General features: G+C 39.9%; 4 protein-coding genes across 4 annotated transcripts in view; 2 read left to right on the top strand and 2 right to left on the bottom strand.

Moving 5' to 3' along the window:
* The window catches only part of kcnj9 (potassium inwardly rectifying channel subfamily J member 9), an 18,486-nt gene extending 17,020 nt beyond the window's left edge, over positions 1-1,466 (bottom strand). Inside the window, exon 1 of the mRNA XM_037682410.1 lies at positions 1,282-1,466. The gene's annotated coding sequence lies outside the window, so the exon portion shown is untranslated. The remainder of the gene's footprint in view (positions 1-1,281) is intronic.
* A 2,046-nt stretch (positions 1,467-3,512) lies between these two features.
* On the top strand, positions 3,513-9,477 carry eif3f (eukaryotic translation initiation factor 3, subunit F). The gene is made up of 8 exons (XM_037681914.1): positions 3,513-3,639; positions 3,843-3,913; positions 6,875-6,954; positions 7,042-7,179; positions 7,270-7,361; positions 7,478-7,614; positions 8,489-8,602; positions 9,320-9,477. The coding sequence occupies exons 1-8, from the start codon at positions 3,528-3,530 to the stop codon at positions 9,395-9,397; spliced, it is 822 nt and encodes a 273-aa protein (XP_037537842.1). The 5' UTR covers positions 3,513-3,527; the 3' UTR covers positions 9,398-9,477.
* Positions 9,478-9,714: 237 nt separating this feature from the next.
* Positions 9,715-10,522, bottom strand: apooa (apolipoprotein O, a). The gene has a single exon (XM_037681912.1). The coding sequence runs from the start codon at positions 10,467-10,469 to the stop codon at positions 9,909-9,911; it is 561 nt and encodes a 186-aa protein (XP_037537840.1). The 5' UTR covers positions 10,470-10,522; the 3' UTR covers positions 9,715-9,908.
* Positions 10,523-11,260: 738 nt separating this feature from the next.
* dnaaf6 (dynein axonemal assembly factor 6) lies at positions 11,261-12,590 on the top strand. Its single transcript, XM_037681911.1, has 6 exons — positions 11,261-11,353; positions 11,470-11,536; positions 11,617-11,722; positions 11,862-11,958; positions 12,105-12,190; positions 12,403-12,590. Exons 1-6 carry the CDS (start codon positions 11,261-11,263, stop codon positions 12,530-12,532), a joined length of 579 nt encoding a protein of 192 aa, XP_037537839.1. The 3' UTR covers positions 12,533-12,590.
* Positions 12,591-15,817: the final 3,227 nt, after the last annotated feature.

Here is a 15,817-nt window from a genome sequence, read left to right as displayed (position 1 = left end):
TGTTTTAGCTTTGAGCTACCGTTCAACTAAGTTTAGTTTTTAGCTTAGTTTAGCTAATGTTCTGCAAAATTGAGGTTTTCTTCTACTGATGTTAATTGTATTTAATGTTTATTTTGTTTTAGCTTTTAGCTATGTTGAACTAAATTTAGCTTTTAGCTACTGTTCACCTAAGTTTAGCTTTTAGTTCATGTTCTGCTAAATTTAGCTTTTAGCTACTGTTCTACTAGTGTTAGCTGTATAGATGATTATTTGTTTAAGCTTTTTCTTCCATTAGTTTTAGCATTTAGCGATTGCTTTTTTAATATTAGGATTTAGCTATTGTTTTATTTGCTTTTGTTTTTAGCTACTGTTATGGTGATTTTAGCTTTGAGCTACTCTTTTGTTAGTTTTAGTCTTTAGATACAGTTTTGTTTGTTGTTCTGCGTTTAGCTTTATTTAATGTTTATATGTGTATCTTTAATTCTACAGTTCAGCAAATATTTTGCTTAGCTGATGTTTGAGTACTTTTAGCGTTTTACTGGTTGAAATTTGTGACTCCTTTTTACGGCTTTAATTTATAGTTTTACTAGTGTTAGCTTTTAGTGTTTGTTTCACTCATTTGAACTTTTAGCTTTTTTTGTTGTTGTTGCTAATTTTAGTTCTATGTTTTATAGCTTTACCTTCATCATATTAGTTTTTCCTCTTTAGCATGCAGCAGTCATTCAGCACTCAGTGAGAAAATGTCCTTTTATAAATCAAACATGGCAGAATAAACGTCTTTTCCTTGGAAGACAACCTAATCTTGGAGCACAGCTGCACATTAGAGACACTTTAATTAAGCTATTCACAAAACGCCTTGGGCTGCGTGTGTGTGTGTGTGTGTGTGTGTATGTGTGTGTGTGTGTGTGTGTGTGTGTGTGGTCTTTGCTTGTGAGTGTGTGTTGTGTAAGTGCAGTTACTGCTGTTTTAAATGTGTTGGATTTAAACTGCCTGCCTGCTGAGATGTCTTACATAAGTCCCATGGAGCACTCTGAGTTAAATATGCACAGTGAGGCATGGTGTTCCTGAAATATTTGCACAGTAAAATGGAGTCCAGGGTCCTCTACAGATCTGGCTCCGTTTGGATGAGTGGCTGAAGGACGCAGGAGCAGAGACACTGAGGCAACCGAGATGACGCACTACGCATGATGGATGGATCAGAAATAGCCTCTGTTTATTATGGAGGGTCTGTCTGTGGGTACAGAAACCAAAAACAGCTCCGATGCTGGGTCAGTAACACAGCAGAGGAAAACTAAATCCTACCTGCTCAGTGTTGCAACTTCTGGCGTGATTAAGATCCGGATCCAGCTGATGGTTTACCACAAGAAAAGCGAAAATCTGGTCCACGCACGAACCGGTTCTGGCAACCTTGAGATGGCACCCATTTCTGGTCTTCAGCAACCAAGGCAGCATCCAGTTCACTCTGTTGCTCCTTTATTATTATTATTATTATTATTATTATTATAAAACAAAACGCACCTCAACGATAAGATCATAGCGCGCCCGCCGAACGGTCAAGTTTTTTTTTAAAAGCGCATTTGTATTTGGAGTGGAGTTGTTGCGTCGAGGCGTCAGAGGAAGATGCGTCGCGCGGCGGAAGAGCGAAATGGTGGCAACAGGATGAGCCGGCGGCGCGCAGGGCTCCATCATCTGCGCGTCTGATGGAGGCGGTCAGGTGTGGAGGCTCCGAGCGGCGGAGAATGCTGTCATCAGGCCGGCCCCTGTCGACCCTGCAAGGGTCACGTGATCACATCACACGGGGGGCGGGGGGGGGGGGGGCACGGTCCACATCCTCCTCCGAGACACAGCATCGATCTGCAGGCGCGCACAGGGACTGAGAAAACTGAAAATACAGGCTCAAAACACAAGTAGCTCCTATATAGGAACTGTATTTGGAACTAAAAAAAAAAATTAAATTGATTAGGAATTATTTTTAAGAGCCTGAGCAAACATGTTCATGAGCTGTGATTTCATCAGAGCTGCAATAACCCTTTTACTTCCTGCAGGGAAACAGAAATATATTGTCTTTTTATTGTTTGTTAAAGCAGCGTCATGTCTATTTAAAATGACAGAATTTAATTTTCACAAAAATGTAGTGTGCTGAGAGGTGATGAAGTTGTAATTTCATTAAAAGCTTTAAAAAAAAAAGCAAAACACTAACAAAAAGTAACAAAACGCTAACTGTAAATGTGGCAAAATGTCACATATGACATGCCTATGATATGTAACATATCATAGGCAAGCTAAAAGGAGCAAAACACTTGCTGAAAGCTAAATGTAGCAATGGTTAGCTATAAGCTACAAGTTGCAGAAAACTATAGCCAGAAAAGACAAAAGGCTAATTAAAAGTAGGAAAATGGCCATAAGCTTAACTAGCAAAGGCCAGCTAAAAGATGCAAAACACTTGCTGAAAGCTAAATGTAGCAATGGTTAACTATAAGCTAAAAGTAGCAGAAGACTAGCCAGAAAAGACAAAAGGCTAATTAAAAGTAGTAAAATGGCCATAAGCTTAACTAGCAAAGGCCAGCTAAAAGATGCAAAACAATTGCTGAAAGCTAAATGTAGCAATGGTTAGCTATAAGCTAGCAGAAAATTATAGCCAGAAAAGACAAAAGGCTAATTAAAAGTAAGAAAATGATAGCCAAATGCTTAAACAAGCAAAGGGCAGCTAAAAGGTGCAAAACACTGAAAAGAGCATGTTAGTAATAGGCTAAGAGTAGCAAAAGCTAGATAGGAGCACAACACTATAGCTAAAAGTAGCATGCTTAGTGAAAAGTAGCAAAAAGCTAGTTGAAAAACTGAAAGCTAGTTGAAGGTAGCAATAGCTAAGGCTAGAAAAACATTAACTAAAACTATCCAAAAGTTTGCTAAAAGCTAAATGTATGAGAAGGCTAACTAATAAAAACAAACATCTAAAAGAATATAAAACTAGCTAAAAGTAACAAAGGGTTAGTTAAAATAGCAAGACACTCAATTCATTTTATTTATATAGCGCCAATTTACAACAAAGTTGTCTCAGGGCACTGACCAGAAACATTCACATTCATAAAAAGCCAATTAGTAAAGTTCTCTATCTAAGGAAGCGGCAGACTCGTTGAATCTTCACTTCGTCACAGTACTGAGCAAGCACAGTGGTAACACTACATGAAAGCCAAACATATTAAAGGCTAGATCAAAATAGAATGTAATAAAAGGCAAATTAAAAGAAGCAAAACACTATCCTTAAACTCAAAACAGCAAAAGTGACACAGATTGTAGTTCTTTTTTATTTTTGCAATGGATCATTTGTTGCATTTTCTCACCCTTTGTGGAAACAACGTTAAATATTGGCTTTAAAAGTACTATTTTTTCTTCTGCTTTATGCCCATTCAGTCCGTCATATCATCTTTTGAAACTTGGCAGTCCTATAAAGACATCAATAAAAATAGCTCCCCTGCAGTTCTCCCGCCCGCCTCCAGGTGGCGGTGCAGGTTTTCACCGCGGACGTTGTTCCAGCCTCTTTCTCCAAGATGTCGGTGTTCGGGCCAGTGGTGAAAATTCACCCCGTCGTTCTCGCTTCTATCTGTGACTCGTACGAGCGAAGGAATGAGGGAGCGAGTCGAGTGATCGGAACCCTGTTGGGTAAGCAGAAAGCTGACATGTCTGTCCTTGGAGCGGACACGAACCCTCGTGATTAAGATGCTGACAGGATGTGGCTAGTAGCGTTAGCTCGCCTGCTAACGCACGTTGGCTTAGTTTTTAGCCTGATACGAACCCGGAGCGGTGACAGCTGTTTCTAACGTCAATTCATCGGATCACTCATTTCTAACATTTGTCTCTTTTAGGCACTGTTGACAAGCATTCTATCGACGTGACCAACTGCTTCTCTGTTCCCCACAATGAGTCTGAAGATGAGGCAAGTGGACACTTACCTGACGCATGTCTGCAAGTAGACTTAGAAGCTGGAGCTACACTGACAACAATGCAGCAAGCACTATCCGCCTAAAACTATTTTAACAAATAAAAAGTGGGACAGCTGGTGAAGTAATAACAGAAACAAAACATAGGCTACACGTGTCAAGTATTGTTTTAAGCTAGTACTACAGAATGTGATGTAACAACTGTTTACAGTGTTGTAAAAGTTAAAAATGGCGATTAAAGAAATAGACTAGTGCAGGCCAGTGGTGGAGAAAGTATTCAAACACTGTACTTAAGTAAAAGTACAAATAAACAGACAAACAAGTACTCTAGGAAAAGTAGAAGTACCACATTAACATTTTTACTTAAGTAAAAGTAAATAAGTACTTGCTTTTAAAATACTTAAGTATTAAAAGTAAAAGTACTTGTTGAATGTATTATCTAATGCAATGGTCTACATATCTTTAAGTCTGCATACCATATGTATATTTTCTGTAATGCATTAATAGTGTTGTTCCATTTTAATGAACGATGCTGCGGATAATACATGTTTTTATCGTGTTTACTCTGACACAGTTCACACTTGGACTTGTGATTCTGTGCAGCAGAATTTCAGGGATGACATACAGAGTTAAATGTCATTAATCAAAATAAGAAAGAGGAATGATTTTACCTTTGAAAGTTTCTATTTAACACAAAGCAAAACCAATGTGTCATTTTAACTGCAGTAAACACATTTAAGTAAAAGTTGTCTGCCTGAACAAAAGGAGCATTAGACACAACTAACAAAGGAACAGGCTCTGATCATTTCCACTGATATTTCAACTCCAGTTTGTCATCAACACTAGTTAAAATACTGTGTATTCAACCTTGTAATGGGTCAATAGTGAACAATATTTTAACTTCCTGACACCATTTTTAAAACTTGGACCTGAGTGTCGAGACATTTAGAGACATCTTTTGTCTCCTAACATCCTATGAACTGACAAATTTTAATATTGCAGCAAGAATTTCTTGTTCAAGTTCAGAAGAAGTTGATTTTCAAAGATTTTTGAGTCCAGTCTGGCTCTTTTGGGAGAGAGAATCTGTCCTGTTGTAATGAGCAGTCTTTCAATAAGGCCATGGGTGGAGCGTATCTTCTGGCTGACTCTTGCGGTGGAATACATTTTGGGTGTGTTAGTGGTGCTGCGGGTGCACCCAGCTCAGTGACATATATATATACTAGAATATACACCATTGGCTCAGCTCTTCTTGAAGGCGGGCCTAACGTTACCTGCCCACTTTGCAGTGATTCAATGGACCAGCTCCCCTCTCACCATTGGTTACTTTCAAAGTAACAAATCAAAAAGCTGCAACATGAATGTAACTTGTAATGCAACATGTTATAGAAATGTAGTGTAGTAGAAAGTACAGATACTTGGTGTAAAATGTAGTGGAGTAAAAGTATAAAGTACCCACATTTAACTCTACTTAAGTAAAGTACAGATACATGAAAAATGTACTTAAGTACAGTAATGAAGTATTTGTACTTGGTTACATCCCACCACTGGTGCAGGGCTATTCCACTAAATTGCTCAGTGGGCCACAGTTACTGAAAGCTAAGAGCTCTGGGGTTGGACATCCAACAGTTATTTTTTATTAAGTAAGTTTGTTTTGTGATTTTAAATCTCGTTTCATTTCTAAATGAACCAGTTGTTGGGTCGAACTCAGCCCACCCATGGGCCTGGTTTGGCCCCTGGACCACTAGTTGAATTAACCCTGGACTAGTGGATGTCGAGTACCTCCTCCGAAATGACTTTGCTTTAATTTGCTGTCTAAGCTTTAGCTGAGTTGAGGCTAAAAGAAGCCGAACAGTCCATCCATTATCTTTACCCTTTAGGTTCACGGGGTCACTAGTGCCAGTATCCATCAATCACTGTGCAACAGGTGGGGGATGCCCTGGACAGGTTGCAAGTCCATCACAGGGCGACATAGAAACAAGCGAGACAATCATTCACTCTCTCACCCTTACCTACGAACAACTTAGTCACCAATCAGCCTAACATGCATGTAACATTTCAAGCCTTTCTTGTAATTTAGATCATTATGGCTTATTGATGACGACAAGCCCAAATTCAGTGTCTCAGAAAATAAGATAGAACTCGAGAGATTTAATATTGTAACTCCTGGTGTCACACCAAAACGCCTAGACATGAGCTGCAAATGTCCCATTCCTCAAGTCGAGCCACTCCTGAACCATAGACGATGTCAGAGGCATCTTACCTGCTGAGGAGACAAAGACCTGGACTGTTGCTCAGTGGTCCAATGTCCTCTTTTCAGATGAAAGTAAATTTTTTATGTCATTGGGAAATCAAGGTCCCAAAGTCTGGAGGAAGAGTGGAGAGGCCCAGAATCCACGATGCTTGAAGTTCAGACTGATGTTTCCACAGTCATTGATGGTTTGGGTCCATGTCCTCTGCTGATGCTGGTCCACCGGGTTTTCTGAGGTCCACGGTGAACGCAGCATCTAGCAGGACATGTTAGAGACTTCATGCTTCCTTCTGCTCACAAGCGTTATGGAGATGATGTAGTTTTTCAGCAGGACTTGGCTCCTGCTCACACTGCCAGAGGTACCAAAAGTTGGCCGTGGACTATTCTAATTGTCTGATACCAAATTTTTGTTTTTTCGTTATTTGTAAGCCACATTCTTCAAAATAACAAGAAATAAAGGCTTGAAATATTAATTTGACGCTCAGAACAAGACTAAATGTCTGAACAAAACGAGCAAAATGTTAAAACGGTTTTAAAATGTTTGCGGTGTTTATTTTTTGTTTTTAACGGGTGTCAAAACTTTTTTTTTAACGTAAAATGGCGTAAATTCTAATATATGAACTTAAACTATAAATCCCAACATTCTGTACAAGAATAAAAGTTTTGTGAAGATGTGAGCTTACAAATATAACATTCTTCGTGACGACAGGTCGCTGTGGACATGGAGTTTGCCAAGAACATGTATGAGCTTCACAAGAGGGTGTCGCCCACAGAGGTCATCATTGGGTGGTGCGTCGGCTCGTTAAATATGTCATTTTAAGAATTTTATTGGAGGGAGCCAACATTCCTAAATAAACTCACACCTTTCCCCGACAGGTACGCCACAGGCTTTGACATCACCGAACACTCTGTGCTCATCCACGAGTACTACAGCCGCGAGGCCTCCAACCCCATTCACCTGACGGTGGACTCGGCGCTGCAGAGTGGCAAAATGAACATCCGCGCCTACGTCAGGTTGTCCGATCCGACCGTCTGCCAACGGATTCGTGTGTGATCGTCTGCAGACTGAGAATGACCTTCTGAACGTGTCTGTGTCTCCCTCAGTGCTCAGATGGGTGTACCAGGAAAAACAGTTGGTGTCATGTTCACTCCACTGACGGTCAAGTACATCTACTATGACACCGAGAGGATAGGCGGTAAGAATACAACGAAAGGAGCTCTTTGAATCGAAACATTTAATGTTTGAAAAGCCTGTGTGATGAACATCTGTTTAATTATAACTGTACTACATGCTTGGTCTTTTGTGTTTTAGTGGATCTTCTGCAGAGGACACGTCTGGCTTCCACTCGTACCAAGGGCCTGACCTCTGACCTGTCTCAGGTGGGCGGCGCTGCAGCCAGGGTACAGGACATGCTGACCACAGTGCTTGCATACATTGAGGATGTGGTGGTGAGTATGAGAGCTGAGCTTGACCCTTCATATGTACAGTGCACTGGTTTTATTGCTAGGCCTGTCACGATAAGCAATAAATCAATTAATCGCATGATAAATGAAAATTCTCTACCTCGTTTTCATTTATCGGCTTTATCGTTTCATCGTGTCTCTCTCTTTCTACTGAAGACACTGGATGACTAAAGACTCAACTCTGGTGCTCTTCACTGACCCCTCCCTTTCTCTTTACTATTTAAAATCTGTTTTAACCATCCAAAATTGTGTTTCTGGATCGTTAAAAGCAGCTAAGCTGAAAAGCTAGGCTACGAGCTAAGCTAACAGGCCGACCTCAGGAAACAAACCTCCGTCTTGTTGAAGCTCCAAAATTCACGGTTGAAACCCGTGCCTCTGTGTAAAAAGTTGTTTTTCTCTGCAAAAAGAAGCTGAGAACTTGTTTACTGATTTTTCATTAAAAGCTTTGTGTGAAAAACGCTACGCTAAAGAGCTCAGACCACACTGAGCGGCCGCCATTTTGAGAACCAAAAAAAAGGAGAGACAGCCCATGTCACGTCAAGGGGCCTCCCTCCCATTTTTATTAAAGAGACACGCTGCTCGCTCCCTCCCTCTCCATCCTTCGGTTCAGTCTTATTCTGCTGGTGGTCAAAAAAGATACTACACTCAAAACAAATTAACCAACATTTCTTCTTAAATTTGACAACAATTACAAATTGTCAAATTTCAAACAATATTATCGTTTATCACAATAATTTCTGAGACAATTAATCGACCGGCAAAATTTGTTATCGTGACAGGCCTAGTTAATTTCCTTCCTGCTTGTTTAGTGAACTTTGAAAACTGATTTAAACACTTAACGCTGTTTGGTTTGTCTCAGTCTGGGAAGGTGACCGCAGATAATAGCGTGGGTCGTTTTCTCATGGATCTGGTCAACAAAGTGCCAACCATCTCAGCCAAGGACTTTGAAAACATGCTCAATTCCAACATCAACGTAAGTAATCCTCAAAACCATGTAAATAAAATGTGCACTGCCCTTGAATATGACATTAAGATAACTGGATGTACTCACAAATTGTTTGCTGTTATCACTTTTCCAGCTTGCATTATACCGCCCAACTGTGTTTGTTTATAATGTTCAGTTGATAGAAGTTATCAGAGTTTTGATGGTTCAGCATTCACATTGTTTATGTCCAATCTAACCACTCCTTTTTTTGTGTGCTAATTTAAATCGAACAAAACATTCAGTACATTCGAGAGACGAGCGCTCTGGCTTTTGTTTTTTTTTGTAATTTGATTTGCAAATATTTTTCTCATACAAATACATGATTTATGTTCCTTTCGGCCCAGCTACGGCTCTACTACTTTTACCTCAAACTTGATTGCTTTTAGCCAATTTAACTCTTTCGCTAGCGTTTTGCTACTTATGGTTTTTAAGCTAGCTTTGGTACATTTAACTAGTGTTTTACTAACGTTGCCAGGTGGTTTGCTCCTTTTAGTTTTACTCTCATTCTGCTACTTTAAGCTTTAACAGATCAGCTTTAGCTTCAACAAATTTCATCAGTAATTTCAGCACTCTGCATTCACACATTTAAGTTTAAATACAAATCTCTCTGGTTGGTTTCTTTGTAATGCTGTGCTGATATTGAACTCTTCCTCGTGCGTCACTGTTCCTGTCACATAAACACAAACGCTCGTCTTGTTCCTGCAGGACCTGTTGATGGTGACCTACCTGTCTAACCTGACCCAAGCACAGATTGCCCTGAATGAGAAGCTCGTGCTGCTCTGAGACTTCTTCAGTCATTCATATTTAATTTTTGTGCTTTCCCCTTCTTTGTTTGGCTAAGATGAATAAAGATGTTAAACAAATACGCTGTGTTTATTTCTCTGTTACAGGCACTGTTGTTGCTGCAGTTATTAAATTATTTGGGATACTATGCTTGATTTTAAAGATTAATCGCTTAATATTCCAGTTAAGACTGTTTTAAAAGTCTGATATAATGTTTAACCACGGCGCAAATTAAATTCTAACTCAAAATTTCAACTTAACCGCTGCAAAGTTTTTGTTTCACTTCTCTAATTGGTCTAAGACGAATGTTTTACAGAGCAGAGAACGAGAAAAGTTTTAACTCTGACATTTATTCTACATAAATATACATTCAGATCAGAAGAAATGAATTCAAGTTTCAGCCCGGGGTACAAGTAAAACTTGAGTGCATAGATTTTAAAGCTTGTCCAGGGACGTGACCGGAAGCTGCTGGTTAGTTACAGCTCAGTGTAAACAAGTTAAACCGACAAATTTACGGTTTACTTCCGGGCTTTTTGCCGTCTTTGCTTTGAGAGTTCAGGATCTTTTCCACAGAAGCGTAGCTCTTCACCGCGGACTCGTACACGCATTCTCCGGCTGACTTGGCCATGGCGGCTGCCTGCTCCGGGTAGTACAAGGAGGCGCCGACGGCCACGAAGCCCGCCGGGTACAGGACTTTCTTCACCCTGGAGCCTCTGGCCAGAAACAGTCCGAGGAGTCCGGCGAAGCCGATGATTCCTGCCCGAGGGTAAAAGTCCTTCGGAGGGTTCTGCAGATAACTGTAGGTGTCGTTTCCAAACTGGACGACTTTCTGAACTTTGGGTTCAATTTTGCCGTAGGCGCCCTGACACCAAGCCGTGCATGGCTCCGCTAACTTCCGGAGGGTGGCGACGCTCTCCTCCATCTGACCCGCTTCAGGCTCCACATACCGAAAGTTGTGCTGGGGAGCGGTGTACAAGGACAGTTCGTCCAGGCTTAAAGAGTCCGCAGCCTTGTCTTCGCCTTCACCGGCAGCGAAAACGGCGAATGGAAACAAACGCAGAGCTCCCGACATGGCGCACTCCGTCACCTTGAGCGAGTTTCTCTAAGGCCATACATTCGCTACGGTGGCCGCGAAGGGGCTTGACTCCCGGAGGCCGAACGTTCTCTACAGTGGCCGTGAAGGGACAGAGGCCGCCTCTGTTTAAACACTTTGATTAAGAAAAACAATCATTTTATATTGTAATATTAGACTATTAATGTACAATAGCTGAATTTACGTGAACGAGACCGGTTTTATTCACTTTAGAGTACCTACAAAACGGTCAGACCGCCCTTGGTTTTTGAATAAATTAGGTCTAATTAGGGGTTGTTGTTTTTTTCATTTATTCAACCTTTTAAATTTTTTGTTTAAGTTAAAAAAAAAAAAAAATCAGTGTTACTTTTAATTTGACCACACTCCATTTATGATAAAATGATATATAATGTATGAACTCCTACATGTGTCCAGTTTACCACTTTTTTTGTCTGTCCAAACAGGTCTCACTTGTAAATGAGTCTTTGAGGCTCGATGTGATTTATCTGTTTAAATAAAGGTTGAACGAATGACTGAATGAATGAATGAATAACCACAACCGTATTATTTTCGACGTTTCTGGTTGCCACGGCAACACGAACGCCTCCGTCTCCACGGCGACGGAAAATGTCAACATCAGCAGTCACAATGCTAGCTTAAATGATAGCTCGGAGATTGCTGTTGTGAAAGTCCGGGTGATATTCTCTCGCTAAGTTGTAAAGTTTTATTTGCATCTTACTCGCGCTTGCTGCAGTTTTGAGGCGGTTGTGACGTTTTGTTAATTAATTAAAATGGAGTGTCTCGGAGTTTCATCCGTTCAGAGCCTTCAGGCTCTGTCTGCACTGTTATCCAATCAACAGGAGGAGGAAGACGACGACTGCAAAGTAAGATTTACACTAACTAATAGGTTAATGTAGGAATTTAAAAAACAGCATTATTTGGTTAATTGTTTATAGTTGCATTGTGCCATTTTTAAATGTAAAAAGTTGCATTTTAACAGAGTGTAACCCCCGGTGCACATATGGGTCCTGGACATATTGGCCCCCCACCCAAAAGAAATACAGAAGGTACTGTACTTACTTTTGTTTCTTTAATACATATTTGCTTAAAATAAGACACACGCTGATGATGTGTATTATTGTTTAAGCATCAAGTGCCTACACAAAAAGGAGCAGCAAAGATATCTGGAGTGAGGAAGAGGTGGCTGAGGGCTCTCAGTATGACGATCTGACAGACCCACGACCACAACCTGAGTAAGACAAACATGATATGCAGACCTAAACGATTACAGGCCCTTGACGAGCTAAATAAAAAAGGGAAAATACAACTTTTTTTTAATTTGTGACAAGATAAAGAGCAGTTTTTTGTCCACGATGTGTTGTTTTTGTGCAGATATGAAATTATCCTGAAGCAGAATGTGGGAACTGAGGATCTGTTCTTGGGCTTAAACAGGAAGGACCCATCCTCAATGTGCTGTGAGGCCATGCTGGTAATTTAACGAACATCTCTATATATATATTTTTTATCACCCACTTTGAGATGTTTGAGGCTAAGCTCAAAGTGGTCTGTGTGCAGATTTTAGTAATCTGAGAAAGTTAATCTTTAATAATATGTTGAACCATGATCGTCACTCAGGTGAAAATAAAACTACCAGACACTAAAGCAACAGATGTCTTCCTGGATGTGAAAGAGAATTTCCTCGACCTGCGGACCACAAAATAGTAAGAAAAGCCTTTTATTTTTAATTTGTGTTCCCTTGATGACAGTTCAGACCAAGAGCTCAGCTCTCTAGACATTCACTTTAATCAAATGTTGTCATTGTGACCTGAGCTTTGATTTCTGTTTCATTCAGCTCGTAACACCCTCCTCAAACACTTAACGTCTCCCCTGTGCTCTCCTTGTCTCTTGAATTTATCTTTTCTTCTTTCTTCAGCAAACTGGGCCTCCATCTACCCCATCCCATCCACAGTCAAGAGGGCAAGGCCCAGTTCTTTAGTGAAAGGCAGGAACTGGAGGTGACGCTATTGATGAAGAGACCCATGGACTTTATTAACATGCAGTGAGAAAGGATAAAAACAGTGAACATGCTGACACAAAACCATGCACTGTTGGTTTATAGACTTTAAAACAAGCAAACATAAATGATGCAAGGGAATCCTGTGAATGCTTTGATTTTTAAAAGTTAACAACTGATTTGAAAATGAGGAAATATAATAAACATGTTTATTATTAGTATAACGTGTCTGTCATATCACTCAGTAACGAGCAACATTCAGGTAAAGATCCAACATACTTTTTATTTAAAGGATTTTGTATTTATTGTCTTAAAAATGTACTGTGAAATATTTTTTTAATTAATCTCCTGGGATGAAACAACTCCAGTGTCATGTGTAGACTTTTGATTGATCCCACCCTGTTTGTGGTATTCATGGACAGGACCTTGAGGTGTAGTCGGGGAGAAGACTGTGTCTGGTTTGGGATCCTCAGGGTCTCATTTCTGCTTTATATGGAGGCTGTGATTCTGCTGGCTTCTTCAGGCCAAGACCTTTAGCGTTCACTGGGGTGGTTCACAGCTGAGTGTGAAGGAGCTGGAACAAGAGTCAGTTCCAGACGCCATAGCTCTTGACCAAAAACAGGAGGATTGTCCCCTATGTGTAGACTTTGCCTCAGGTGGAGGAGTTTAAGGTGTCTTGTTCATAAGTGGTGGTAGGATGGAGTGGGAGATTGACGAACTGGGGCCTTGCCCTCAGTAATGAGGACATTGCTTCAATCTGTCATGAAGAAAGAGCTGAATCAAAAGACAAAACTCTCAGTTTACTGGTCTGTCTTCGGTCCAACACTCACCGATGGTCATGAGGTTTGATTGATTGATTGATTTTATTGTCAATTCTGCATATGTACAGGACATACATAGAAATTGAAATTGCGTTACACTCCTACTCAAGTTGCAGCAAACAACAACATTAGCAAAAATAAACTAACACAACTAATTATATAAAAAATATAAAAGTGAACAGCAGCAGGACCTCTGATGCAACGTGCTCAATAGTGACTAACAGGAGACAAAGGGACGCTGACTGAAGACAATAACGTGATGAGAGGTAGATAATGGATGTGCAAGGCCAGAGTAAACAATAGTGCAATATAAAGTATAAACCTGAGAAACTTAGTAAAGTGAAGGTGTGCATACCGGTTCTATATAGAGTCACAGTTATGTACTGATGAGGTGATTAAGTGGAAATGACAATACCAGAATTACCAGAATAGACAGGACGAGTTGATCATAACAGTAGTGCAAAATATAATGCAATAAAACAGTAGAGTGAGCTTGTAGGCTGTTAAAGTGACCGAGTTCATAAACTATTCATAAAAATAAATAAATGTCCCAGAGCAGTTTTTAAGGGGGGGGGGGGGGGGGGGGGGGGGGGGGGGGGTGTCAGGAAGCTGAGTTAGTCTTTTTGGATCATGACAGAAAGAAGGAGATCCCAGATACAAGTGGCGGGCTTCCTTCACAGGGTCAGCCTTAGAGATTCATTCAACCTTTATTTATACTGGTTAGTCTCATTGAGTCAAGGGACTCATTTACAAGAGAGACCCATTGTAAACAAAGAACACAAATGAGATAAATAACAATAGACAATCGTATAAAAGCATAGAAAATGAAAATAAATTAAATAAAACAAAACAATATAAAATACCAAAACCAGGATTGCACTGATTTTTGCGATGAACCTATAACAGTTGTTTAAAATCCCTTAGAGAGGTCAAAGTCGACGACTTCAGAGCTTTTTGCAAGGTGTTCCAGGTTACTGGAGAGGAGTAAGACAAGGTCCTTTGGCCAAATTCAGTCTGCACTGAGGCGGATAGGAGATATGAGAGATAAGGCGAGGAGCTCCATCATCCAGGGGGAGCCTGGAGTGGATCCGCTGCTCCTCTGCATCGAAAGGATTCAGTTAGGAGGTTCAGACATCTGATTAGGATGCCTAGAGGTTTTCTGAGCACGTCCCACTGTTAGGAGGCCCCGAGAAAGACCCAGAAAACACTGGAGGTATTATTGATTATTGATTGATTGATTATTCAGGTCTCTCTTGTAAATGAGTCCCCGAGGCTCAATGGGATTAACCAAATAAATGTTGAATGAATTGGCCTGGGAACACCTTGGAGTCCCCAAAGACAAGCTATAAAGTGTCACTGCGGAGAAGGATGTCTGAGTTTCTTTTTGGGACCTGTTGACTCTGAGATCTAACTACGGATAAATGGTAGAAGTAGATGAAGATGAAATAATTTTTCAAAAAAGTTCAAGACAAAAACAGCTGGACTTTATTTGTAACAGAAGACGTTTCACTTCTCATCTGTGAATTAGATTAACAGAGACCTTAACGAACCCCTAGTGTGAGGTGTGATAGGTCAATCTGCATATGTATGTATCTTATCTCAGCTTTATAACTTTAACCCCACACTCACTGCTCTTTGAATTGAGAAAGCTTCTCGGATGAGAAGCGAAACGTCTTCTGTTACAAACAAAGTCCAGTTTTTGTCTCGAACTTTGTTGAATTTACCATGTCGTGGATGACGGAGAATCTCCACCAACGAAATAATTTTTGCTTTCTAAGTCATGAAACGACTTTAAAACCCATACATTTGCTTTATTAACTTGATAATTATGAATTTAAATCACGACTTTGGGTCTAGTACTTGTGACTTTAAAATGCACAAAAAATACTTTGAAAATCAATTGAATAGTTCCCATAGTTTAACAAATCTTGCTTGCATCAGGTAGCCAAAATAAACTGCCTGAAGGTGTGACTTTAAACAGATGTTTTATAAGTTGTCACTGATTTATGTTATGGATTAGTTTTGTATGTATGTATGTATGTATGTTTTATTCATCCATTTCATTTCATCCAAACAACAAATATAATACAATTTAAAGAAAAGAAAAAAGATATACAATCACCGAAATAAAATGAAAGGCAGCAGAAGAATGAATTCTTATAATATCTGCCCCTTGTCCCCAAAATATATTCCAAACAAAATTACTATACAAAAGCAAGATGAATTTATAAAAAAATAAAAAAGTAAAAAATAATAAAAAAAAACTTAGCTAAAATATAAGATCAACTGTAAACAATTTTTATGAACTCACATTATACTTAATATTTAAAAAAAAAAAAATTTTTTTATCATCCTCTTGAATATGTACATAGTTTTGGCATTTTTAATATCAACCTCCAGATCATTCCACAATCTAATACCCTGATTTCATTCCGGGGAGGCCCCTTTCCGGGCACCGCAGCACCGGTTGATGGGTGGTTGTGGTCACGTGACTTCCTTCATTTCCGGCACAA

The sequence above is a fragment of the Nematolebias whitei genome, chromosome 9 (assembly GCF_014905685.2).
Source record: "Nematolebias whitei isolate Nwh7 chromosome 9, NemWhi1, whole genome shotgun sequence".
NCBI classification, from domain to species: domain Eukaryota; kingdom Metazoa; phylum Chordata; class Actinopteri; order Cyprinodontiformes; family Rivulidae; genus Nematolebias; species Nematolebias whitei.
This window is presented reverse-complemented; position numbering and strand designations above follow the sequence as displayed.